This window comes from Sebastes fasciatus, chromosome 24 (genome assembly GCF_043250625.1).
Source record: "Sebastes fasciatus isolate fSebFas1 chromosome 24, fSebFas1.pri, whole genome shotgun sequence".
Lineage (NCBI taxonomy): Eukaryota > Metazoa > Chordata > Actinopteri > Perciformes > Sebastidae > Sebastes > Sebastes fasciatus.
Genome location: NC_133818.1, coordinates 16,994,498 through 17,020,475, shown reverse-complemented (window position 1 = coordinate 17,020,475; position 25,978 = coordinate 16,994,498). Strand labels below are relative to the sequence as shown.

Genomic DNA, 25,978 nt, shown 5'->3' with positions numbered 1-25,978 from the left:
AATTCTGGATGTTTAATTGTATTTAAAGCAAGGAATTAACCTAAAATTTTTTTGAGTGATATCCTGTCTGTAACTTTTGTCAAAGATTGTGTTGCGAATGTAACTGTGTACAATTGAAGTAAAATCACTATGCCAATTTCTGTGCTTTTTATGGCAGCTGGTCACAAGCTATATACTTCAACGTCCACCAATCAGCTACTGCACAATCAAACTCTTGTACTCTGCAATAACGCCGACGAAACATGGTAGTTAACGGCAGAAAATAATAACTTGAAATTGCAAAGAATGAAAGCTAAGTGTGGGTGTTTAAGATGTCACACTTAAATGTTGCTGTGTGTCATTACGTTCAATTCAGAGCTATATTTATTAAGTGTTATTTCTACCAGCCACCATTTTACGCTTTCCTCCCTCGTTCATTATTGGAGCTGAAGTTATAGAAGAACAGATGTGTGAGTTTAATATATTGACGTGTTAAGGAGTCATATAGTTTGCATGCCGTTTCACAGCAAATCAAATGTACCTATTTTTCAAAGCAGGTTTTTAAATGTGTTCTCCTATAGTTCCTTCAGGGCAGCCATTGATTTCCATTCATTTCAGTGCAGCATGAAAAACAACTTACAGACAACTGCCTGAGGCAAGGTGATGCATCACAGTTAAAAAAAATGTCGGATGTCTCCTGTCAAAGTCACATCATTTCTGAATGATTTTTCTCCACTGCATTATCATGCATAATGTAACTTTGAAAAAAACTGATCTTCACCGTGATGGATTACTTCAAGAACATTTCCATGCAAGTTGCAAGTGAAATTAATAGCTGCCTAGAAGGTAGGAAGTGCACACTGAAAAATCGAAAACACTACAGTATGCTCAGAAAACAGTCAGCAGCAATGCAGGATATAATTGATTTGTGCTAAATGGGCTAAAAACATACAGGAACACATCTATGGTCCATTAAGAAGAATTAACAAGAAGAAAAGTGCGTTATGGGAAACAAAGTATGAACCTAATGGAACGCCAATAAAGTGTTATCAATAGATGCTCAGGTGCAAACAGCTTGTCACGATTGCCTGCTGAGTGGGTGCGAGCTAATTACTGGATGTCGAGCTGTGGAGTGGATAGTGGGGAGTCAAATGCTCTTCAGGTGCAAATTTTCACACTGCTGCTATGTGGCGTGTGATACTATTGTGCGGTTGCTCCGGGCAATGTGCGAGGGCGGACTATAAATTCCTCCGTTGTGAAAAAATATCTACTTGATCTGAAACCAAAACTTTGTATATATATATACATATATATATATATATGCGTAGGCTGTTGGCATTAATATTAACACATACATGGGCATAAATACAGATTAACACATTTGTAATGAGTAGTAGCACATATGTTCTGTTATCTGAAGGAGGTTAAGTAAGCTTGAATTAAGTGGTGAATACGCTACATGTCAAAAGTATGTGGACTTTTGGTTTGAAGCTGTTTTACGTGGTTTGGGAAAGGCCCCTTAGCAGGGTCTGAAATTAACTTTTTTCACTTCAGGAAAGTATTTTTTTTGTGTGCCACTCACAAATTTTGTCTTTCGCTTTTGAAATCTCTGTGCTAAATCAAGAAATAACATTAGATCTGAGGTCATTCAACATTCAGTGATCGAATTACACCGTACCTTCCGGGACAGCCCTATTTTTCAGGGGTGGGAGGGTACTCTACACAGTACTGTACTGTACTTTGCTATTGTCATCTATAGTGGTTTGCACAAAAACACATAACTCAATTGATTATGATAATTTAAATATTTGCTTTGATTAAAAATCTTGGCATCAGTAGTTTTTATTATGTATTATAAGCTGCTTAGAGCTAGTGTTAGGAAGTTAATTAGGTCATAATTCCCTCTCTAACATCTATTCTATATTGCTGTGAACACATCTCCTACAAACAACTGGATTTATAAGTTTCTCGCTAAAAAACTAAATTTTGCAGGGTTACATTTAAATACACATTCACGCTCACATACACCTACGGGACATTTAGAGTCAACAATTAACCTGCATGTCTTTGGACTGTGGGGGGAAACCGGAGCACCCGGAGTAAACCCACGCTAACACGGGGAGAACATGCAAACTCCACACAGAAGGGTGTGGAAGAACTTGACCGGCCTGCACAGAGCCTTGACGTACAACCAACTCTTTTGGGATGAATTGGAAAGCAAATGCAAGACTGAGCTTATCGCCCAGCATCAGCGCCCAACCACACTAACGCTGTTGAGGCTGAATCTGAGCAAATCATCATGGTTCATCATGGCAAGTCGAGGTTTTGGATAAAAACGTATAAATGTGTGTAAATCCACTTGTGTATATCGCCATCCTTCATCATTTTCCAAAGCCGGATGTTTTCCTGTCCAATGTCTCTCTGAGCTGTATGTCAGAGACCAACGCTCGGTATTAAGGAAGTAGAAGGTACCTGTGCCATGTGACCACGGGGTCTGGAGATCCGGAGGTCATGCAGGTAAAGGTGACTGATTCCTGGTAGTCGGCCGTGGCATTGAAGGACTGCTGGAACACTGACAACACCGGAGGGACTGCGGACACAAACACAGAGCAGAAAATATATCATCAGTTATTAGACCCTGAGAGTTAATAGGATGAATCACTGAAAGCCAAAATCTATACTATATTCTAAAAGTATTTTCAGTCTCTATTGAGCCAAATGATGCAGGCTAACACTTTCAAATGGATTAAATTGGCCTTTGCGAGTGGCCTGTAAGCACTCAGTGAAAATGCTACTTCTGTTGGTAATCCCATGGGGATTTCAAATAACATTTTGACCCAGCTTTGGTAAAAACACAAAGGAGCTGAACACAGCGATGTGAAACCATAATACTATTGTCTGATTCAGAAATGCTCAGCCCTAAATCCACAGAAACAATGGCAAGAGAGAGAATGTGTTTCGACATCAAAAAACAACTGTACCATCTATGAATAACAGCGCTTCTCTTTTGTGAATAAACTATTCAGTCCCTGTCAAGTGCTCCAGCTCCAGCCATTGTTTGTCTTGTCAAGCCAATTTCTGCTGAGTCAAAATTAGAAGTGCTTCACCGCTGGGATTTTGAGGTTTGTGGTTTGAAAGACATGCAAACGCAAACTGGGGAAGCTTGTGCTCTCTCAGGTATGTGATATAAGTATTGTACTGTATCAAATCCTACTAAATATTTGTTCAAGGACGCACTATTTTTTCACACATGTTCTTGAGCCATGAGGATAAATAGTGTACTTTTGATAATAATGTTGGATTTTTTTTGTGCCAAAAGGGATAGTTTGGGTGTTTTGAAGTAGGGTTATCCATAGTCAGTGTATTATCTACAGTAGATGACGGTTGGCACGCCCCCAGTTTGGAGAAGCAGATGTTTTTAATGGGGATCTATGCTCTTGCGAAAGCCACCAGACTCCATTAAAAAAAACAGTAATTTCACCTCACAGAACACGGGAGTTGCTGGTCTACCGCTGCCTCAATCGGTTACACGACACTGGAAATTTCCCCACTGCGGGACTAATAAATGAATATCTTATCTTATCTTATCTAGTTGGTTTGTGTTATTGTGTGACTTTGATTAGTTCTGATTCACCAAAGTCACACAATAGTACAAAAATTACATGTGTTTTCAATGGAATCTGGTGGCTTAGGCAAAAGCGTAGATCCGTTGGAAAGGGCTGTCTGACGGCAAGGTAAAGCTGTGAAAATATTCTAGATACTGAAGAACTGAAGCCGTTATCTATGCTTTCTTCAAAGCCACCAAACTCCTTTCATGAAAACAGTCATTTTATCTCGCAGAACACAGGAGTGGCTTGTCTACCGCTGCCTCGATTGGTTAGTTTGTTTGTGTTAGTCACACAATAACACTAACTAACTAACCGATTGAGGCAGCGGTAGACCAGCAACTCCCGTGTTCTGCGAAGTAAAATCACAGTTTTTTTTCAATGGAATCTTATGGCTTTGCGGGAGAATAGATGGATATAATGGCTTCAGTTCCCCGTTGGAAATGTCTGTCTCACGGCAAGGTAAAGAGATGAAAATATTAATATAGCGTACACTTAAACTGATATTGATTCTTTTAGGTGGCTAAAATACGTTTTGCTGCTGCCCCCGTTGCCGACCGTCATCTACTGTAGATGATAAACTGACTATGCATGAGTACCTCTTACAACCCCACTTCAAAAACACCCAAACTATCCCTTTAAATGTGGTGGTAAATTGGTCTAAACATTTCCATGCAGCGCATACAGTCTATATATAAGTATAGCAGGTCTTACTAATCTCTTACAAGCAGCAGAATTGATAAACAGCAGAAGTCTTGATGACTTTATCAAGAGTATATGGTTGAGCGGCGGCACAAACACGCAGCGTGTCCCTGCCATCCAATCAGTTGAGGACTGTCATGTTGTCATTCAGGAGAAAGAAAGCAGAGGGAGAGCAGGCCTCGGCCTTTTCTCTGTTTGCCTTTGCAGTGACAAGGGAATGACAGCTTTATGGCACCAGCATTTTTTATCAGGCGTCTCAGTCCATTTCTCAAGCCTGTACTTATGCTCTACTCATACTCCCACTATAACTGCTCTGCCGTGGCTCCATCCAATCCCAGGGAGGGCACGATTAAGCATGTTTGGAGCAGCTTATTCCCTCAGTTTGCTTCCATTGGGCCGGTGAGGACAATGACACGCAAATAAGTGTTTAGACAGGGCAACAAAAGAATAGTTTGGTCCAATCTTACACTTCTAATGTAGGGGGGTATATGTAATCCATGCATTATCTGTAACCGCTTATCCTATTCAGGGTCGTGGGGGGGCTGGAGCCGATCCCAGTTGACATTGGGCGAAGGCGTTGTACACCCTGTCACAGGGCTGACACATAGAGACAGACAACAATTCATGCTCACATACGGGCAATTTAGAGTCAACAATGAACCTAACCTGCATGTCTTTGGACTGTGGGAAGAAACCGGAGCACCCGGAGTAAACCCACGCTGCACTGATGTGCAGCCCAGTATATGTAATATTATATGGATGTATATTGTGATATCCATACTTTTGTCACAACAACGCAAAAATCACAAACTCTGTTGCACGTCATTCCCCATCTCTCTCTATTGTCAAAATCTCTAATAAAAAAATCTGTAAATCTGTTCGGCCTCATTGTTAATAAAATTAATTTATATATCTTCCCCGCATGTTGAAAGGTCATCTAATTCCTCATCTTCCTTCTATTGTTAGTGAGTAAGCTACAGAAGACCTCTTCCTTGCAAAGGAAAAAGAAGCAGATTATTTGCATAATGAGATCTGATTAACATGTGGGCAAAATGGAGATAATGAGAACGATTATTAAAGCCAGGTGTGGATGCAAAAGCCTGTGATCAGATGTTATTAACCAGATAATGCATCTAGATACGATCACCAAACGTAAATGAGGTCTAAACTCATAGATAGTGTAATTACTCATCTCACCTCTGTAACGTCATAACAGGTTAACAAAAATCGCTGCAATACAAAAGTATGAGGCGTGTACTGCAACTGTTGTTTACAATGACTGGTTTGCTTTTTAATTACTGTATTGGTTTTAACCAAAGACCTGTTGGTGCAATCAAACTCTCATTCAAACAACCAGAAAAAAACACTACATACTCAGTTCGGCAGCAACTTTGCATCAGTTTCACTTACAATTCAGCTAATTGATTTAAATGAAGATCAACAGAAAATCAGCACAGCCCACACAAAGAGCTGTTAGCATGAAAACGAAGGGGGGATCACTTGTAAAAACATCTTGACTGTTCAGTCTGTGGCTACTCTCATCCTGCGAATAAAAACCAGATGTTTGCACTTGTGTTGAATATGTGTTATTATAACTGGCAGCTGCACGGTGATATTATTTCAGCACCATTTGTTTTCCTCCGATCAAAGAAAAAAAGGCATTAAAGGTGTCACTTTGTGGAGAAACAAAGCTGAATTGTTTTATATTCCCAAACTGTAATTTGGTGAAGGTTAACGAAGTGAATTTGTTCTCCAAGCGATGACATCTGGAGGACACGTATTCCACGTAGATCTAAGAACAACACACAAACATGGCTTCAAATCTCATTAAAATGTGATGAAACACAGTTGTGAATGTTGGTTTTACATACTTGGGATAATGAACGGGGAATTCTAATCAAAACAAAGCATCGTCGCAGATACCTAATGAACCAAACACTGCGGTGTACTGTAGTCTTTCTTAAAAGATCAATTACACTAACGACACCACTGTGTATTACTGTATAAATGGAAAACTCTTCACGGTACATCTAAACTCCACAGTGTCTGATATATCTGCTGTCTCCTGGTGTCTATTTATCATTTAGTTATTGCCATGTACAAAAAAATTTCTTTCTTGTGTACCTTAACTTCTCACAAGCTCCCGGTACTCTCCTCTGCCCTCTCCTTATCAGGTTCTCTGGGACATTCATAATGGCAATTCGGCAGCGAAATCATATTTGCGTCGCGCCTCATAACACCTCTTCCTAACTGGATGCGATGCGAACGAGCGGACATCAGATTGTTTCAGTTTTTCCCAATGAAGATGTTCTAACCTGCTCCGAGTGTCAGCGAAACAGGCTGAGCGACATGTGGCTTGTTTGAAGAAACACTCGCACTGGCTCTATTTATGCAAAGTCTCGCGCACCTCCAAAATATTTTCACTGGTCAAAATCCACGCTGGGCTGCACGGTGATTTCGCGTGGGTTTTCTCCGGGTGCTCCGGTTTCCCCCCACAGTCCAAAGACATGCAGGTTAGGTTAATTGTTGACTCTAAATTGCCCGTAGTTGTGAATGTGAGCATAAATGGTTGTCTGTCTCTGAATAGGATAAGCAGTTACGGATAATGAATGAATGTTAATGTCCTTTTTGTAAAAGTCATAACTTTTTTGAAATTTTTGAACAACTATAATTAATGACATTATTTGAATGATTTCTCAATCTGCTCCTCTGATTTATAGAATCTGATTTTACAGGACAAACATTTCCATAAGAATTGAATGTTCAGACGAAGGCTGTGATAAATATTATAAATAATTACATAATTAGTAATAATAATTGTTCAAAATGATGAAATAAATTGCATAGTTTTAAGTCAAAAACCTTCAAATTTTCTAGAGGGAGGACCCAAATCGATTTTTTTCCACTTCAAGCACTGCACACACATGTACAGAGGCATCAAGGTGCGTAAAGCTTTTCAGGGATAAAAACGGCCTAAGCAATAATCAAACACTATGAGTCCTTTCCAATAGTCCTGACTCGGCGAGTGAGAGGAGCAAGCATCTGCCTGACATGATAACCATTGATTTCCGTGCCAATAGATCTCCATTCTCCAGTGTCTCTCTCTTCCCATGCAACACACTCCCACATCAGTGAGGCTTGTTGAAACAGCCCCGTTAATGAGACACACTGCCGAGCAGAAAGACTTCAAAAGAGCAAATCAGCAACAGGGTTTAAGCGTCCAAAAAAGAATCTGGCGAGCTTTTTTTTTACGAATTCTTCATGTATTAGTCATATTCTTGAAACTTCAGAGGCTCGGCGGAGATAAATGTGAGGTTTACAGACATCAGCACAAACATGAGCGTACACCGCAAACATATTTCTCATTCTGACCGATTTACATGCTTCCATGAGGAGCTAGAGGACGTGTTTTCTGTTAAGTGCTAATGCGCTCAATGAACTGAGGATCACACATGTTTAGAAGTCGTGAAATGTTCTGGGTAAATGTCATATTGCACCTACTAGAGTGAATGTTTGAGACGAGACCTTTGCAGCAGTGCTTATTAGGGTTTGTTTTGCCTTCTAGATTAGCATACAAGCTGGAATTAAACCAGCCCCAAGACAAAATTTGGGAATGTAACATGTGTATAACCCAGCGGTTATGATTGATGTCCCTGCAAAATAATGTAAGAAATCTTGAAGGACACAGCCGGTAGTTTCAGCTGACAGCTGAAAACGGGGAAAATAGCGGGTCTAGTGTGTGAGTGAGTGAACCGACAATTAAGTGGATGTGTCTTGGAAGGGTAGAGGGGGAAATCAGGAAGTAATTTGCATTTTGCATCACCATCAGTTGCCATAGAAACAAACCGTGACTGCTGTGGCTATCAGGGTCATCAAAATGAAGAGTGGAGGGATGTTTGATACTGATTAAGGGAGAATGTTACTGTAGGGAGCTCAGCGGAGAAGTGGGCAGATGCTAGACACAGATATGAGTTATACTCTTGGCCTGCTTAATAATCAATCCAAAGTGATTTGCATTAAAGCAATACTTTAATGTTTTGTGAAATAGGCTCAGAGAGTTAGATGAGAAGATCAACACCACTGTCATATCTATACGGTAACTATGTAGGTGGTGCCACTAGCTGGTTAGCTTAGCTTAACATAAAGACTGGAAACGGGGGAAAACAGGTTCCCTGGCTCCGTCTAAAGTACAAAAAAATTTCATTTTACGGGGCCAGACTATTTCTTGGCCGGTACCAACTGTTAACTAGTACTGGAGAAGAAATAGTCCAGCACTTAACCCCCTGTAAAAACACAAAATGGGTTAGAAGGGGCCTGCTATACCTACTAGTAGGTTCAGAAGGCTTCTTATCATCTATTCCCATGGTTGATCATCGATACGAATACGATAAAATGGCGCCAACCTCCAGTAGCCGTAGTGTAAAGAGCATAGACTGTATATAAAGATGGACGACGCGTCTCCACTTCTTCCCACTGTAAGAACTGAAGCCAAAATATCCTGGATACAGGAGCTGCCATCTTGAGATTTTGACGTCATTTGGAGCCAGAGTCTGCGCAGTAGTGATCGGGCCTGGAGCTGCGGTATCGAGGTCTTACTTATCAGAAACATTAACACTTGAACATACATCAGCGTGATAAGAACTACCTAAAATCACAGAAACCATCTTTGGGGAAAAATTCATTTGACGTACTTCTTTAGGCCGCTGTCGACGTTGACTTATTTTATGTTACAGAACTTACATAACAAATGTACTTATTTTACACCATATCGCAATCGTTTCCTAACGTTAAGTTTCACTTTCACAACGTGGTAGGTGCAGTTTGGCCCGTGTGAAGCATTAGAATGGTAGTGATGACGGCTGATAACACTCATTCAATCGGGAGATAACATTTGAAATGGATGTTGTTTTTACATATCAAACTAACGAGATATAATGTGTTCAAAAATGAGGTTTCCCCCTATTTCCAGTCTTTATGCTAAGCTAACCTAAACTGCTGTCTTACACCTACATAAAAGCATTAATGACCTTCTCTAACTCTAACTCATGGCAAGAAAGCATATTTCTAAAAAAGGTAAAACTATTCCTTTAAGTGAGTGAGCAAGCCAGGTTGTTTAATTCATGGACATTTATGTTGGCTAGTGTGGCATGCATGACTCTATCTGATGTGCATACCACACATGGGATGAAAAATGAGTTTGTCTATCTATAATATGTCTTATTTCATGGGATTCCCCTCAACGTTCAGGGATGAAAAATGGCTGCATGTCATGGCAGGAAGGACAAATATGTCCATGATAAAGTAATGGTGTCACAGCGAGGGAGAGCCAGGAACGCAGACTGCTGTGATACTGATCTGTAATTTTAAAAGCTTATTGAAAGCATACAAAGCAAAATTCATTCGTTCTGTAACCACTTATCCTATTCAGAGTCTCGGGGGGGATAGACAACCATTCACATTCATCACACCTATGGGCAATTCAGAGTCAACAATTAACCTAACCTGTATGTCTTTGGACTGTGGGGGGAAACTGGAGCACCCGGAGAAACCCACACTAACACAGAGAGAACATGCAAACTCCCCAAGTCATTACATACAGTAATTATATCAATGTTTCACCACAGTTACCATAATTGGAAATCTCTTATTCCTCTACATTGTGTTCACGTACTGTGGATGGCAGGCTTACACAACTTCCCTATGCTAACTTTTGAGGTCAATTCCTGAAATGTTCGGCGTCCTTTCAGAGCCTGTTTTGCCCTCAGGTTGATTAGCCATTCAGTGGGTGGCCCTCTTCCTCGATACGCCATCATCCTCATCTACGGCTCGCTTTGATGATACACTGGAGACCGGGAGCTGCGGCGGGTCAGCGGAGCTTCATTCGCTGCATGCTTATGGGCAAGAAAACCACTCTTTTATCAACCGAGCCGTGAATATTTATGACTTCACATGGGGGGGAAAAAAAGTATACAGTACGCTATTTCAGCCCTGCTTTCAGACAAAATATTGTTCTGCATGACTGGTTAAAGCAGCGTCTGTTAACACATTGCTGAAGCACTCTTCTGACACGCCGTGTCAAAAGAGCAGCATGATATCTCGTTGCTACAAGCTCAATATACTCTGTGTAACGCACGACTTGGAGGTGGTGATCCAGTTCAGTTGTAGTTTACAATAAAAAAAGAGTCACAATCAACTCGGCTGGTAGTTGCAGCAAACAACTCACAATCATATTGAAGCGTTATGCAGAGATTTTGAACAAATGATCCAATCTTTAACTTGTGAATGAAAGAAATCATCAACGCTATTGTCAGACGCAACATGCTTTCTTGCTAGTCAACGAGAGGCTGAATAATTGACATGTTCAACCTTCACAACCGGCTGAAAACTTTTCAATTGTCTCACTTTTCCTTTACAGCGTCGTTCAACGAGACTTTTCTGCTAATTGAGTCCTTAAAATAAAGTTGGCAAAGTGCTCTGAGGTTGACCTGAGGGCTTTTCAGACATGGGAAAATGCTGGCCTCATCCAATTGTTAAATAAATAGTCTTTTGTTATCCAGTCATAGGTGTCAGTTACGTAAATGTACCTCATATTTAACCCCTATTTGCCTGCATGCGCTATGTAAAGGATTTTGCTTCATATAGAGCTTTGCTTCCGGATTTAAATAAAACATTTAGGGAGGGAATGTTGACGAGTAACCTGACCCTGTCAGATGGTTTTATCCCCCTCTGTGTCGTCTCACCGGGTCTCACCACCTAAGCCACGTCTGTAGCAATTCTCACGTGATCTAGTGACATCGCGAGAATCCAGCTGCAAGGTTAGTTGGCTAGTGCTCTTACAGCAAAGAAACAGACAACACGTGTTTGATCAAGAATGTCCTCACAAGAGGAGTCCTACACTTACGCTTCAAACATACGCTAAATTATGGCGAGGACAAACTGGCATGGCCATTTCCAAAGGCTGTACCTTGACCTCTGACCTCCAGATATGTGAATGTAAATGAGTTCTATGGATACCCACGAGTCTCCCCTTTACAGACATGCCCACTTTATGATAATCACATGCAGTTTGGGGCAAGTCATAGTCAAGTCAGCACACTGACACACTGACAGCTGTTGTTGCTTGTTGGGCTGCAGTTTGCCATGTTCTGATTTGGAGCATATTTCTTATGCTAAATGCAGTACCTGTGAGGGTTTCTGGACAATATCTGTCATTGTTTTGTGTTGTTAATTGATTTCCAATAATACATATATACATACATTAGCATCCTATGTTGAGGAGTATGAAATACTTCCCTTTAAGGTACATTTTGAATAGATAAATCGAGATTAAATATTTTTTTCGATTGACAGCTTGACTATGAACCAATACAACAAAGCAAATTCCTTGGGGATAAACCAGATTCTGATTCTAGTTGGGCAACTGAAGCAGCAAAAGAAATAAGAAATGGCAGTCCAAAAAGCAGTCCAGGAGGCTTTGTGCAGATTCAGCGTCCTCCCTGTTGGCTGTCACCTGTTCTGTATGGACAAGAATCCATGTCCATTCCTGACTCTGGCACAAAAGAGAGCTTTTAAGTGCTCACTGTTGGACCTGAGGAGACGATGTGGAGCCAGAGGAAGCCCTCGGTTTAAACCTCATCCTTTCGTCTCTCTTCTTCCTCCAGCGGTCTTCAGACATTGAAAGACTGTTTCTGGCTGTTTGTTTATCTTACCTCACTGGTTTATCCCCAGGCACCACAACAGAAAACAGCTCGCCATCCGCAGCTGATTGATAAAACATGTAGTGCAGTCTGTTGCACTCATTGATATACCTGAGCCTCCTAGCAATCTACTCTATCTGCTTGTGTTTCCGGGGCCTCTGTGTTGTTGGACCAGTCCAGGTTGTTGTCGATATTCTCTGGTAAACCTGCTGGCTTCCTGTTCCTTTGGAAATCTTCTGCTAAGATGGCTATTCTTGCACTCACGATTGCAACCCACAGAAGGGGAATAATCCTGGCAAATACTCCAAGTGACATGCCCCCGTAAATATAAAGGCAGTGGAAAAGGGAGAGAACAATACTACTCCCTTTTTCCAGACCTACAAAAATAGGTCTTCAGAGTAAGAAGAGATTTACACGTCTAGCTTCAGGGCAGGAAACGGAAATGAACAGCACAGGCCTCGGTGCATGGAAAACAACTCCTATAGGGGCTGCTGCTGTACAAGAAGCACACGCCTGGATGCAAGCTCATATCATTGGCATTTGAGTCTCTCTGGCAACAATTCAGACCAGCTCAGGATAGCTAAAAGAGTCTCTGAACAATGAGACGACTGCTGACCTTGGAGCAAACGCCGGTTTGACATCGTAGGACAACAAACTTGCAAGTTTGGTTGTTCGAAAGGGGATAAAGTACTACAAATTCAACAACAACAAGCTGTAACTGCACAATTTGCACATCCAGCCAACACAGAGTGATATTAGCATTCATTTGGAGGTATGCTTCAAGCGACATGATGAAATCCAAATAATTCTGGAAATGATGCTGATGAGAGTGAACCAAAACATTAAAAGCTGCAGGTCATAAAACCAAAACAATGAGCTGAAAGACACCAAAACTCTACGTGTAGCTGAGGGGAACTGATAATTGTCTGTGGGTCCATCACAATGAGCGATCCCTTTCACATTACACATATTCATTTGAATAATTGTTGATATAAAAAAAATTATTATAACAGCTTTAAAGGTGCTATATATATATATATATATATATATATATGTATATATATACGTTCTTTTGCTGTTAGCACCACTAGCTGCAAGCCGCCGGCTCAGCTGTCGCCATGTTGAGAGCTGTGCGGAGGCAACATAAATGCGCCTAATCTTGTATTTAGCACCTTTAAAGCTGCAGTAGGCAGTATATTTTTGGCATAATTGGGCAAAAATTCCATAATAACCTTTCAGCATATTGTAATTCAAGTGTTCTGAGAGATAACTAGACTTCTGCTCCTCCTCATGGCTCTGTTTTCAGGCTTTCGAAATTCTAGCCCATGAAGGCAAGACTTTGACCAATCACAGGTCATTTCATTGAGAGAGCATTCCTATTGGCTGTGCTCTGGTCATGTGACCGGAACTTGGCGTTCCTTCAACAGATTTCACAAGATGATACTGAGAACATCTGAGGAGAGAAATAGACATTAACGCAACATAATATTGATTCATATTTGATCAGCGCTGCCTAGTTTGACCGTTTGATCGGAGTTCCCGAGTGATTGACAGCCGGCTCTCATAGACGGCAGATGGATATATTATATATATATATATAAATAACTTTTTAAAATCAGATTTGCTCCAATGTCGCCTACTTCAGCTTTAAGTAAAAATAATTTTAAAAACATGAGAGAAGGACAGCTTTAAAAGCATATAAAGTGCATGTACTGCTGTAGATAGATGTCCCCTAGCCTGGTGGTAACATATTGGACGAACTCATTAGTTATATAAAGTTTTCTCTAACTACTTTATATATATAAAATAGACGAAAAGGAGTTTCTACAAATCAGATTTGGTCTCCTTCAGGCTCAACTCTCTAAATGTGAGAGTCTTTAGGGATCAACTTGGATGAGTGTCCTTGAGGCGAAGTGAAGTTCACTTAACTGTCTCCCTCGTAGAGCGTGCTCTTCTCAGGACACTCAGCAAAGCGCTCCGCAGACCCGTCCCGTCTCAGCACCACATGGCAAGTGTCGTGTCGCTGCAATAATAGGTCGCGGCTCATTGAGCAGGCTTATTGGATCTTCCTCAGAAGTGAGGTAAGTGGTGTGCTAAATTGAATGCAATTCATAGTTTTTGGGCGGAGGGCCGCTCTGCTATTACATTAGGTAGGAGAGAATTACATAGGCAGAGACAATATTGCAGCTGTTCAACCGTTACACGACGCTCGTGGCCTGAGTGAAATCACATTTCAATCACCTCGGCAGTCTCAGGTGACTCGCCGTAAATGAGGACAAATGAGGAAATTAAAATGACATCCTTCGATTTTTTGGCCCACGGAGCCCAAAGACGCCGCTAATTGAAATTTTCAATCACACTAAAGAAGAAGGAGAATTAAAAGATATCGGCGCGAGTGGAGCTGAATCTGTCAGAGATGACAACTCTGTCCTGATACAACAAATGAGGGCGTTCAACCTGAATTCCCAGCTCGGTTCCTGCACATCAAAATCATTGACTCGACTCTGCAGATGATCAAAACACTGTAAACAAGCTCTGCGATGTGTCATGTTGAAGTAGTCTAGTAACAGGCTCAACAACACTTACATGAGGTCTGTTATTATATTTTTAACCTTGGGCATCTGCAGACTTGAATGCCTCTTAGGAGGTGTTCATTTTTGGAAACAACAGCGGCAAGAAAACTAGAGGAAACTCAGTCCCTAATGCATGTTAATCTGTTGACACTGTGTGAAGAGGAGCATGTGTCTGTATTATGTATTGCTAAATCACTGAGGAAAAGGTGTATTGACACCAAACTTCACATGGAGCTCCAAAACACCTAATTACAACTTTTCACATTGAAAAAACTAAAATTCCCTGGTTTACTATGGAGTTATATAACTATAAAGCGAGGAATCTCTGTCTGTCTGTCTGTGTGTCCTTCATATATCTCGAGAACCGCTCCTCCGATCTACTTCACACTTGGCGGGTGTATTGCAGGGGACCCAAGGGAATGCTGTTTTGAATTTGGTGCAATTTGGGCAATATTAATAAACTTTACTTCAGGGCTCTGCTGACTCAAGATTTGTCAAGTATTTAATACTGTCATATCACATATCTTGAAGTCAGAGGTCGAGGGATCCCTTTGAAAATGGTTTGGAATGTTATTTAGCCTCCTTCGCGACAAGCTAGTATGATTCCTTATGTTTTCTATTTTCATTGGATGCCAGTATCGTCACTCTAGCTTTATAACTGAGCCGGCTACAACCTCCGAAACATCGATTGTGTTAACGCGTTAAAGAAATTAGTGGTGTTAAAACAAATTTGCGTTAACGCGTTATTATCGCGTCAACTTTGACAGATCTAATTGTAGCGTCATCCAGCATCCATGTAGCGTTGGCAGGCTATATCCAAGATCTAGCAACAAAAGTGAACTACAGTAACGACCAGCGCTCTGCCCGCTGCAGACGACATTTTGGACTGAGTCTGCAGAGCACTGAACGAAAGTTTATGGACGTGACGCATGTCAAAATTGCAACAAATTTAAAAAAAACACTCCCTTGGGTCCCCAGCAATACACCCGCCAAGTGTGAAGTACATCCCATGAGCAGTTTTCGAGATATGCAAAAGACACACAGACAGAGATTTCTCTCTTTATAGCGAGACTCGTGGGTACCCACAGAACCCATTTTCATTCACATATCTTGGACATTTAGAGTCAACAATGAACCTAACCCGCAGGTCTTTGTACTGTTGGGGGAAACCGGAGCAACCGGAGTAAATCCACGCTAACACGGGGAGATTATGCAAACTCACACGCAGGGATATACAATTCTAAATAGTTGGGAAAGTCCCTTTCAAGCACCGTGTGGTTGTACAACCGGTCTTGTCAGTCATCGCAATTCTTCAAATACAGTAATGACTCAAAATGTAACTCACCGTTGACGACCACAGCGATGTCCACAAAATCGATCTCGCCACGGGCCTCCACGCTGGCCTCGCAGCGGTACACGCCCTCGTCAAGCTTGGTCACCTGATGGACCTGGAGGTTGTTGTTTGGCAGCACCTGGAACCTGCCTTCACAGCACGGGCGATGAGGAAGAAGAGGAAGAGGACAGACAGGAAGAGAGAGAGAGAGAGAGAGGGAAGAGGAAAAAGAACAACAGCGTATGATAGAGAGAGAGAGAGAGAGAGAGGCGAGATAAGAGAGTTAGGAAAACAGCAGGAGAAAATTGCCATCTCCACTCTTCAGCAGTTAGACTGTCAATCTTCACTTCAGCACATTTACCTGATAAAGTCCACACAGATAAACACTCGCGCAATTACAGTCCCAAACACTCCCTCCCATTGAGATTGGCCAGGAGTGATGAGGCCTCTATCTCATGTCTCTCACGCTAAGATATTTATAACCATGCATCGTGATTAGAGCCGAATGATTAACAAAAAAAACCTTCTTCTGCATGTTTCATCATCACCGTGGCACTGTAGATTTGAATTTCAATTAAAAAACGTGACAGATCCGAGGGGTCACTCTTTCTAATCAGTGCTCGGGCGTGCATTTTGTCTGGATGGCGGACGGGGAGGTGGTGGAGAGAGTTGTAAATCAGGGCGGAGGAGAAGAGAAAATAATGAGACTACTGGTTCCCTCTATCAGAAAATAATATAGTAGACAGTTAATCTGTCCTCCGAGTGCTTCTCTACCTCTATGTGTCCTTTTTAGCAAAAGAGAAGAGCTTAAAAAATGATATAGCCTTAAATCAAATGGGACAGAATATGACTGACAACATCATTGTATATTGAGTATGAATACACCCTAGAAATAGCTCTTTTCAGGGTGCTGGTTTGCATTGCATCTCACGGGAAGCACCGTCCAACCGCTCTATAATCCATTCTCTCAGTCGCTTGTTAACATGGTTTCTGTCCAAGTTATACGCCTCCTCCAGGGCTGATGGGATTTCTATTTATAGAATTTGATATCCTTGTCTTATTGTGAAGCCGCACAAAAGAAGGGGAATAGCATTTCCTCGAGAACGGTATTTTTGGCACATTAGCGAGTCTTTTCATTGAGAGAGACAAATGGGCACATCGGGACTCATGAGCATTTTCCCTCTCAATAATCAAGTGTGTTTGGCAGGTTTTACATTCAAATTGTAATCCTTTGGAGATTGCTGCTTACTTGCAACTTCTATTACCATCATAATCCACTATTGGAATAATCAAGATCAGTTACACAGTTTGATCATGCGGAACTTGATACGTGCCCTACTAATTATATCACAAATGTTACTCTTTAAAGCTCTGGAAATTGGATTTCCAGTTTTATCTTTTTCTGGATAACAATAAATATTCATGACTAAATAAACAACCTTAAAGGGCGGGCCCATCTGCATTCTGTTCTGTTTTTTTTTTTCAAATGGAAATGCCCACTCGTAGGTTACCAAAGTAAGCTAATCAATAAGGTTATGAATAATGTGAACGCTAGCACTAGCTGAGCCAATGTTAGCTGTGCTAAGTTTGGAAATAACTGAAAGGGTTAGTGCGGATTTTTTGCAGTGGGGTTGTATGTATACTCCCGTGTTCTGCAAAGTAAAATTACTGTTTTTGTGAATGGAGTCTGGCGGCTTTGAAGAAAGTGATATAATGGCGTCAATATCAGTTTAAGTGTACGCTATATTTAGAATATTCTCTACTTTACCTCGCCGTCAAACAGCCATTTCCGACAGGGGACTGAAGTCGTTATATCGCTGTCTTCAAAGCCACCAGACTCCATTCACAAAAACAGTAATTTAACTTTGCACGACATTGAGAGTTGCTGGTCTACCGCTGCATCGATCGGTTAGTTTGTTTGTGTTATTTTGTGACTTTCGGATCTGAACTAACGTGGCGTCCACAGCTTCCCTGCCGGTACTCCTGTCTGCTTCTCCAAACTGGGAGCATGCCAATCGCCATCTAAATTACTGTAGATTATACGCTGACTACTGAAAACTACGTCAGGTCACGTGGGAAAAAGTTTTTAGACGTTAAAACATGCGCAATTCGGGCGGCTGGTTAGCTCAGTCGGTAGAGCGAGCGCCCATGTATGGCCAAGGCTCAGTCCTAGCAGCGGTGAACCCGGATTCGAATCCGGCCTGTGGTCCTTTCCGCATGTCATTTCTCTCTCTCCCCCTTTCCAACACTCTATCCACTGTCCTATCAATAAATACTTAAAAATCACCCCAAAAAAATAACTTAAAAAAAAAAAAAAACATGCACAATTCGACCTAAATTTGAATGTTTTGATTTGAATACATAAGGAACACCACTGGGAAGCTACAGAATGATATAAAACAATTAAATAATAATAACAATAATGGACCCGCCCAGAAATGGGTAATATTTATGAAGATTAAAACACTCAAAAACTCTAATCTGCTTCATCAGGTTAGGACAACACAAATACACAAATCTCTGATGTGAAATAACACAAAGTACTTCAACTTTGGCAGTTGTTCTTCATTAAAAGCAACTAATTATAAAATAAAATATAATTCCCACCCAAACACCATCTATCCATCCATTTTCTAAATAATGTTTCCCATTAAGACCTTTTGTCTTAAAGGTACCATGTGGAGCAAACAAACTAAATTATGTTAAAAATGCATTGTTTGTTTGTATCCTTGAGGCCCACTAAAGTATATCCTTCCTCATAAAACATTTACAAAGCTGTTTTTTTAAAGACTTTGAAACCTACATTCATGTTTGTCTTCTTCTTCACTGCCTTTGTTGGCACACTGCTACATTTCCTGGCACGTTAACATGACACAAAAGCATCGGCAGGACGTGCACAAAAAAGGGACTTTAAAAACTCCACAGGGAACCTTTAATTTGGTAGTAGTTGCCCTACTTAGTTAATAATTGTATTCTAAAAGTCATTCTTCTTCATTTTCACCAAATTATTTTCTACCCTGATAATCCAACTTCTATCCATTTAAACCAAATTTAGACCACACTGGGGTCATGTGGACTTTTGAACATTATTTTATTTTATATAAAGTGAAAGAAAGAAAAGAGTAACAGAAGTATAATCAAGATCTCATTGTGAAAGAAGGTCATGAAAACTTACTGTGGTTCTCCTCCGTGATCTCTTTGTCCTGGTAGTACCACACCACCACGGGCACCGGCGAGCTAATGACATCGCAGACCACCTCCGCCGTCTCGCCGTGGCGGAACTCCTGCGGTGACTGAACATCCCGAAACGTCAGCCGCTCTGAGAGATCAAACAAGATGGAGATGGAACAGCTTTTTTTTTTTTTCTTCTTCTTCTGCGAGCATTCAGAGCAATTTATTGCAGGTCTGAACATCAAAAGGAAAATAAGAAAAAGAGTGCTGTGCTTTTAACTAGGCCTGTTTGGACTGAATCTGGGGTTAGGGGTTCGGAGAAGCTGCTTTAAAATAAATTTCCTTCCAATTTTCTTGTCTGGGTTGCATCCCGTAAATTGAGTGTTTGCCTTTTTCGGGTAGTTTTTATAACGCGGGGGGAAGTGTTGGGATGGCCTCTATTTGGAAGCATGTGTGGCTGTCCACGTTGCCTGCAAAAGTAAAAAAAAACTAAGAAAGAAATCACATTTTTTCCCTTGCACTGAATAAATTATTGTTTTTCTTCAAGGCATTTGTCCTTGTGCCATATAAATATGTCTATTTACCCCTAAAAATATAAGTTTATTGTGTCAATATTCAGTATGTACGGTTTCCTAGTGGGTGTAACTCGCCTGTGGGTGGTCGTGTCATTATAACATGACTTAAGGCCTTTACGTGACGAATAAACAACACGAAAATGCTAAATATTGGTGATCAACCATATGAATAGATGATAACAGCCATCTGAACCTACTAGTAGGTGTAGCATCTGATAACATTTGAAACAGGTGCACCACATTTTGCGTTTTTACAGGGGTGTTAAGTGCTGGACTATTTATTGATCGGGACCAGTTAACAGTTGGTACCGGCCAAGAAATGTCCGGCCCATAACCCCCCTCTGGCCCAGTCTGTGGCTCCAAATGATGTCAAAATCTCAAGATGGCAGCTCCCGCATCCAGTATATTTTGGCGTCACTTCTGTACAGTGGGAGAAAGTGGAGAAGCGTCGTCCATCTTTATATACAGTCAGTCCGAGTTTGTTCCAAATTTCATCGCAATCCATCCATTAATTACCTTCGGCCTTGACGAAGGTAACGCTGGGGTTATGTTTTCCCCGGCATTGGTTTGTTGGTTTGTCCGTTAGCAGGATAACTCCAAAAGTCCGCGATGAATTTGAATGACATTTTTTGGAGGGGTGGGGTTTGGCACAAGGAACAATCCATTAGATTTTGGTGGTAATCCGGATCATGGTCCGGATTCAGGAATTTTTGTTAAGCATGACGATCAGCCAGAACATTTAGACCTCTGGGTGTAACACATGCACAGTGTAATTGTTGACACGTTGATGACGCATGACCCAGCCTCTTTCCTTCAAAGAGAAAGACAGAGAGGGGGTGGAGGGTGGAGGGATGGGGTGGGTGGGGGGGGACCTGTAGATTTGGCATTTTTTCACATTAAACTCGGTGAAATTACAGTTGAGTTCCACCAAAGCACTTGTGATTGTTGGAAAGAGTAACGACAACGGTTTAGGTGAGTTTTATTTTGTTTCTGTCCCGTTGAAATGTTTTACGATGCTCCACTCAGCTGATCTCAACATAAACAAAAATACACGTGGATGATGGTGCAGGCGGTGGACCGACCAAACTTGCCATCTTTAGAACCATGCAGGTAGAGTCACCAAAAACGACATTACCATGTGACTTCATGCCTCGCAATCCAGGCTTAAAGAATTTGGAGACAAGCGCATGAGGAAACAATGTGTGCCTGGGAAATGGATGGATGGATTCACTCAGAAAAATCAAATAAAACAAAAGCTAAATCCGGCTTTGACTGTTTTCTGGGACACAGATAAAGCGATTCAGATGAAACAGCACAGGAGACAGAAGGGTGGCCGTTACACTCGCTGCCAATCACAACCACGACAAAAAAAAAGAAAAAGAAAATCAATGAGCGGAGCTATTCTGCATCCTCTGTTTGCATAATTAGACCAGAACACAGGCAGCCTTTGATTCACTCTTTTCTTGGTTTCAGGAGCGCTTTCAGTGATGGTTTGAAGCTGTGTCCTCCCTCTTGACAAACATTTGGTGTTTTGACAAATTGCTTTTATGGGGACACTGTTCCTGGACCAGCACTTCTCCACAAACAGTACCTGATCCTCCTTCGAACCCCGCTCTCGTTCGGGTAGTCGGCTTTGATGTGCGCCGGGGCTGGCGTCGCAACCACCTGCCATCATCTGCGTGCAAGGTGTGAATAAATCGACGACAGCTCCCCTATCAGTCCCTTCCGTTAGCGAGGCTTCCGCATTAGCATTTTGCTGTGTGATTTATGCCAGGCTGCTCCCAAGAATGAGCTTTCTCTCCCCGACTGTGCCCTCCGCCTGTGAACGTGCCTGGCATCTCAGTGTCTTCATTAACTTCAAGGATGCCATCACATGTTTTTGTCTCTCCCTCCGTCGCTTTCTTATCAATTTCCATCTTGTGTTCCTTTTATTTCCAAAATCTCACGCCCTCCGTCTCTCTCTCAGATGTCACTTGTATCCATTTCCTTCCTCTTTTGTTGTCAAAGTGCTCTACAAGAGAAGTAAGGGAAACATCCTCTCCAGAGTTACACTCTGCTGCACACTTGACACTGGCGAACTGAGAATATACTCAGTACTCCGGGGTGTCTCTTTCGCCGTTCGCCTCGCATCATTGCAAGGATAAAAGTCTGATATGTGGATGAGCCAAAGTTGCTGGATCTCTCTCAACTGGGAGGCAGTTTCGTTCCCGTCTTCACTGGCCAATTTTTGCTGGTTTAGGGAAATTGGCTGTGCAGCATTATTGCTTTGTCCATTAATAAACTAAGAGGAAATGAAAGGAGGCGTCGCCGGCATTGTCCTTGCTTACTTTATTATGAGCTTCCTGTCGCCTTTTATGGCTGCAAACGGCTGCAGTTAATTCAAAGCAATTTTCATATTTTGCTATCAGTGAACTTTCAGGGAAAAGCTATTTAAATTTCCATCTTCTGTGTGGGCCAGCGAGAGCTTTATCTCAGAACAAGAGCCGACAGCCATGCTAGCAGCTCTGAGCTAAATGCTACATGCTCACAATGATAACGCTAACCTGCTGGGTGCTAATTCTTTTTTAAAACTTTCTGTTACAGAAAAGCACTTATGAATATTTAATATGTCACCGGGTTTTATCATTCCTCCCTGGCCATTTTATATATATATTTTAACTTAATTTTATACTTTGGTATTTTTGGTTTTATGATTCCTCTGTTGTTGTCATTGCTGTTTTTTATCTGCCGTTTTTTTTTTCTTTTCTGGAAAGTACTTTGTAACAAGAAAAGTGCTATATAAATAAAGTTTATTATTTTATTATATTAATGATGATGGTGTAAGCACGCTAACATTTGCTAATCATCACTAAACACAAAGTACAGTTGAGGATGATGTAACTCATTAGTTCTGCAAGTATTAGGTCAATAACAAAAGTATACAAAAGTACATTTTGGGCTGATGATGGCGCTAGAAGTTATTACGATTCATCCTGAGGGGAACACGAATGTCGGTGCCAAATTTCATGCCAATCCACCCAATGGTTATAGAGACATTTTACTCATCCTCTGGGGACCATTAATATCCGCATCAAATATCATACCAATCTATCCAGTAATTGTCGAGACATTTCACTAAAAGCCAAAAATGTAAACCTCATGGTGGCACCAAAGTCAGTAGGATTCATCCTCTGGGGACCATGAATGTAGGTATACTAGAGCTGCAACTATTAGTCGATTGTAAGAAAAATAATCAAAACTATTTAAACGATAAAAGTATATTAGTATATTGTGTTTTAACGAGAACAGGACGGACGTGAAGTCACATTGACCTTTGACTACCAAAATCGAATCAGTTCATCTTGACAAAGAACGTATATTCCCAGAAGTGAAAGTCAATTGTTCGTTCCATTGCAACATCAGCGCCCAGCAGCAAAGCTACGCTTCCGCCATTTTGGACTGAAAACGACTACCAGGCTCCAGTAAAACGTCCGCCTAAAAAGTGAAAAGTGAAATTATTTCTATTGTCAAATTCTACCAAAATGGCTTAAGTTGAACAACAAAATATTATAAATATAATAAGTCCAAAATGGCAACAGCAGCAGGAGTTTCGTCTCTTTGCTTCTATACTCTTTGTTCTTGAGTCCAAGTGGACGTTTGTGCCAAATTTGAAGAAATTCCCTCAAGACGTACCTGAGATATTGAGTTCATGAGAATGGGGCAGACGGATTGACAACCTGAAAACATGATGTCTTCGGCCATGGCTGCCGCGAAGACATAAAAAACAGCTTTTTTTCTTGTTTATATGAAGTCAATCCAAGTCCAGGCACCCGTTTGGATTCAAAACTGATCTGCCACTAGCATGATTACAACAGGTTGTCATGGACATGTCAGCACCTACTGAGAGGATGTCAACACTTCCCTTCCCACAGGTCATGAATCCGTGTACAACATGTTGTAGCGCGCCCCGGCCTGTGCCCCGCCAGAGGAGTCTTCGCCTGCTCCGGCTGTGCGCCAGCAGAATGGCTGGCTGGAGCTTTAGGCAGGTTTTCATCCGCATGCTGCTCATGCAATCCATACCGAGGGGCCCCGAGTGAGTGGCGCCCGGTTACCATGGAAACAATGGTTTTAGGGAGCTGGTTATGTGGTGAATGAGGCGAGGGCTGAGTGGTGGCAGGTGTGATTGAGGCTGTGATGTCTCCCCTAATGGTTCGCTGGGAGAGGATGAAAAAGGCAACCACACAGCAGGGGAGGAGTGTGTGCACGTACAGGTATAAGTGTGTGTGTGTGTGTGTGCTGGAATCAAATCCCGTTACCTTGACGTTTTCTCCAATTAAAGTTGGGTGAAAACTCCTGTATCTGGGTATTTGGGTTAGACACATCTCAGAATTCTCTTTTGTAATCTTTCTGTGTGTGCGCCTTTTGCATGCCTTATAACGTTAATCCATTTCCTGTCACTGTGCTACTTGTGAACTGAAGCTTTTTAAGTTTTGGGAACTATATCCTCTGTATCTAAATATGGCCCCAGCAAGGATTCTAGCATTTTATAAACTTAAAGGTTTACGTCTTTTCACCTGAATATGTTCAGGGGCAGCAGCAAAACGGATTTTAGACACCTAAAATAATCAATATCTGTTTAAGTGTACGCTATATTTAGAATATTTTCGGTGGTTTACCTTGCCGCGAGACAGTTATACAGTCTATGGCAGGGGTCAGTAACCTGCGGCTCTGGAGCCACATGCGGCTCTTTAGCTCCTCTCCAGAGGCTCCCTGTGGATTTATAAGAATGGAAATGAATAACTGTTTTTTGTTTACATTTTCATTTTTATTTATCATTCTTGTAGGTCTATGGTACGACGGTACAATGGAGTATTAGGGCCAAAAAAACATAAATCTGAGATTTCGAGAATAAAGTCATAATATTATGAGAAAAAGTCATAGGTTTACGAGAATAAAAGTCGTAATAAAGTAATAATTTTACGTGTTATTTTCCTTTTTTCTCTATGACTTTATTCTCGTAATATTACAACTTTTTTTCTCGTAAAGTTATGACTTTATGTTCGTAATTACGACTTTTTTTCTCGTTGAGTTAATAATTAATCCCAGATGTTTTTTCCCTCAATGTGGACCTAATACTCCGTAGTACATTGTCTCTTTGGCCCTCACTGCATTAGACTTATATACTATATACTTAGACTATAAACGGTGTTACCTTCATCACAATGCTCAAATGTTTTACAGCTCCAGACAGATTTCTTTTTTTTTTTTGCCTAAAATGGCTCTTTTGATAGTAAAGGTTGCTGACTCCTGGTTTATGGGAACTGAAACTGTTATGTATGCTTTCGCCAAAGCAGCCAGTCTTCATTGAAAAAAACAGTAATTTTACCTCTCAGAACACAGGAATTGCTGGTCTACCGCTGCCTCGAACGGTTAGTTTGTTTGCGTTATTGTGTGACTTTGGTGAATCCGAATTAACCTTTTAAAACACCAAAGTCACATGACACACACAAACTAACGGATGGAAGAAGCGGTAGACCAGCAACCCCCCAGTGTTCTGTGAGGTAAAATTACAGATTTTTCCCATGGAGTCTGGTGGCTTTGGCGAGAGCATAGATGAATACAACGGTTTCAGTTCCCTGTCAGAAAGGGCTGTCTGATGGCAAGGTAAAGCGGTGAAAATATAGCATAAACTTAAACTTATAAAGATTTTTTTAGGTGTCTAAAATACATTTTGCTGCCGCCCCCGTCCACAGCAGTACATCACTTTGCTCCTGTGCTGCTACTCCTGTCTGTTTCTCGTGCCGACCGTCATCTACTGTAGGTAATACACTGACTATGGATAAGTACCTCATAAAACCCCACTTCCAAACTATCCCTTTAGCACAGCCTTTATAACACCGACCATTTGTTAGTTGTTTAGTTGGGCAATTTAAGTCCCCCTAGGTTGCAAAAAGCCCTAAATATCCCAGAAAAAATACATGAAGGACATGAACTCAGTGTCCCCAATAGTAGTTACAATTCTGGTCCAACACGTTTTTTTTCTAATTCTTATCCTCAGTAAATCACAGGAATGAGCCGGTAGGGGTTAAGTTGGCTGTCTCACTCAAGGACGCCGTAACAGGACAAACGGCGGTTAATTCACTGCCCGCCGTTGAGGATGGAACCTGCGATGGGACAGTCTCTGGAACCACTGAGCCACCCCCGCCTCGTAACATTAAGTTTTTCCCAGGAAATAGTGATGGGTCAGCAGGGCGGGTTAGCCTCAGTGCCACATCCCTCATTATGCCTGGCAGGAGCCAGGTCCCGTGGCATTACTAGCTGTCATTACACTTTAATCACAAGAACGAGTGTAACACACAAAGTC

At 41.4% G+C, this 25,978-nt stretch overlaps 1 protein-coding gene across 4 annotated transcripts in view; it reads right to left on the bottom strand.

Annotated features, from left to right (window-relative positions):
* Nucleotides 1-25,978, bottom strand: part of ncam2 (neural cell adhesion molecule 2) — a 349,407-nt gene that overhangs the window by 73,739 nt on the left and 249,690 nt on the right. For all 4 annotated transcript variants that reach the window (XM_074627437.1, XM_074627435.1, XM_074627434.1 and 1 more), the window contains exons 4-6: nt 19,065-19,208; nt 15,902-16,039; nt 2,452-2,569 (exon numbers count right to left, since the gene is read on the bottom strand). In XM_074627437.1, the coding sequence (XP_074483538.1) occupies nt 2,452-2,569; nt 15,902-16,039; nt 19,065-19,208 (400 nt within the window). The remainder of the gene's footprint in view (nt 1-2,451; nt 2,570-15,901; nt 16,040-19,064; nt 19,209-25,978) is intronic.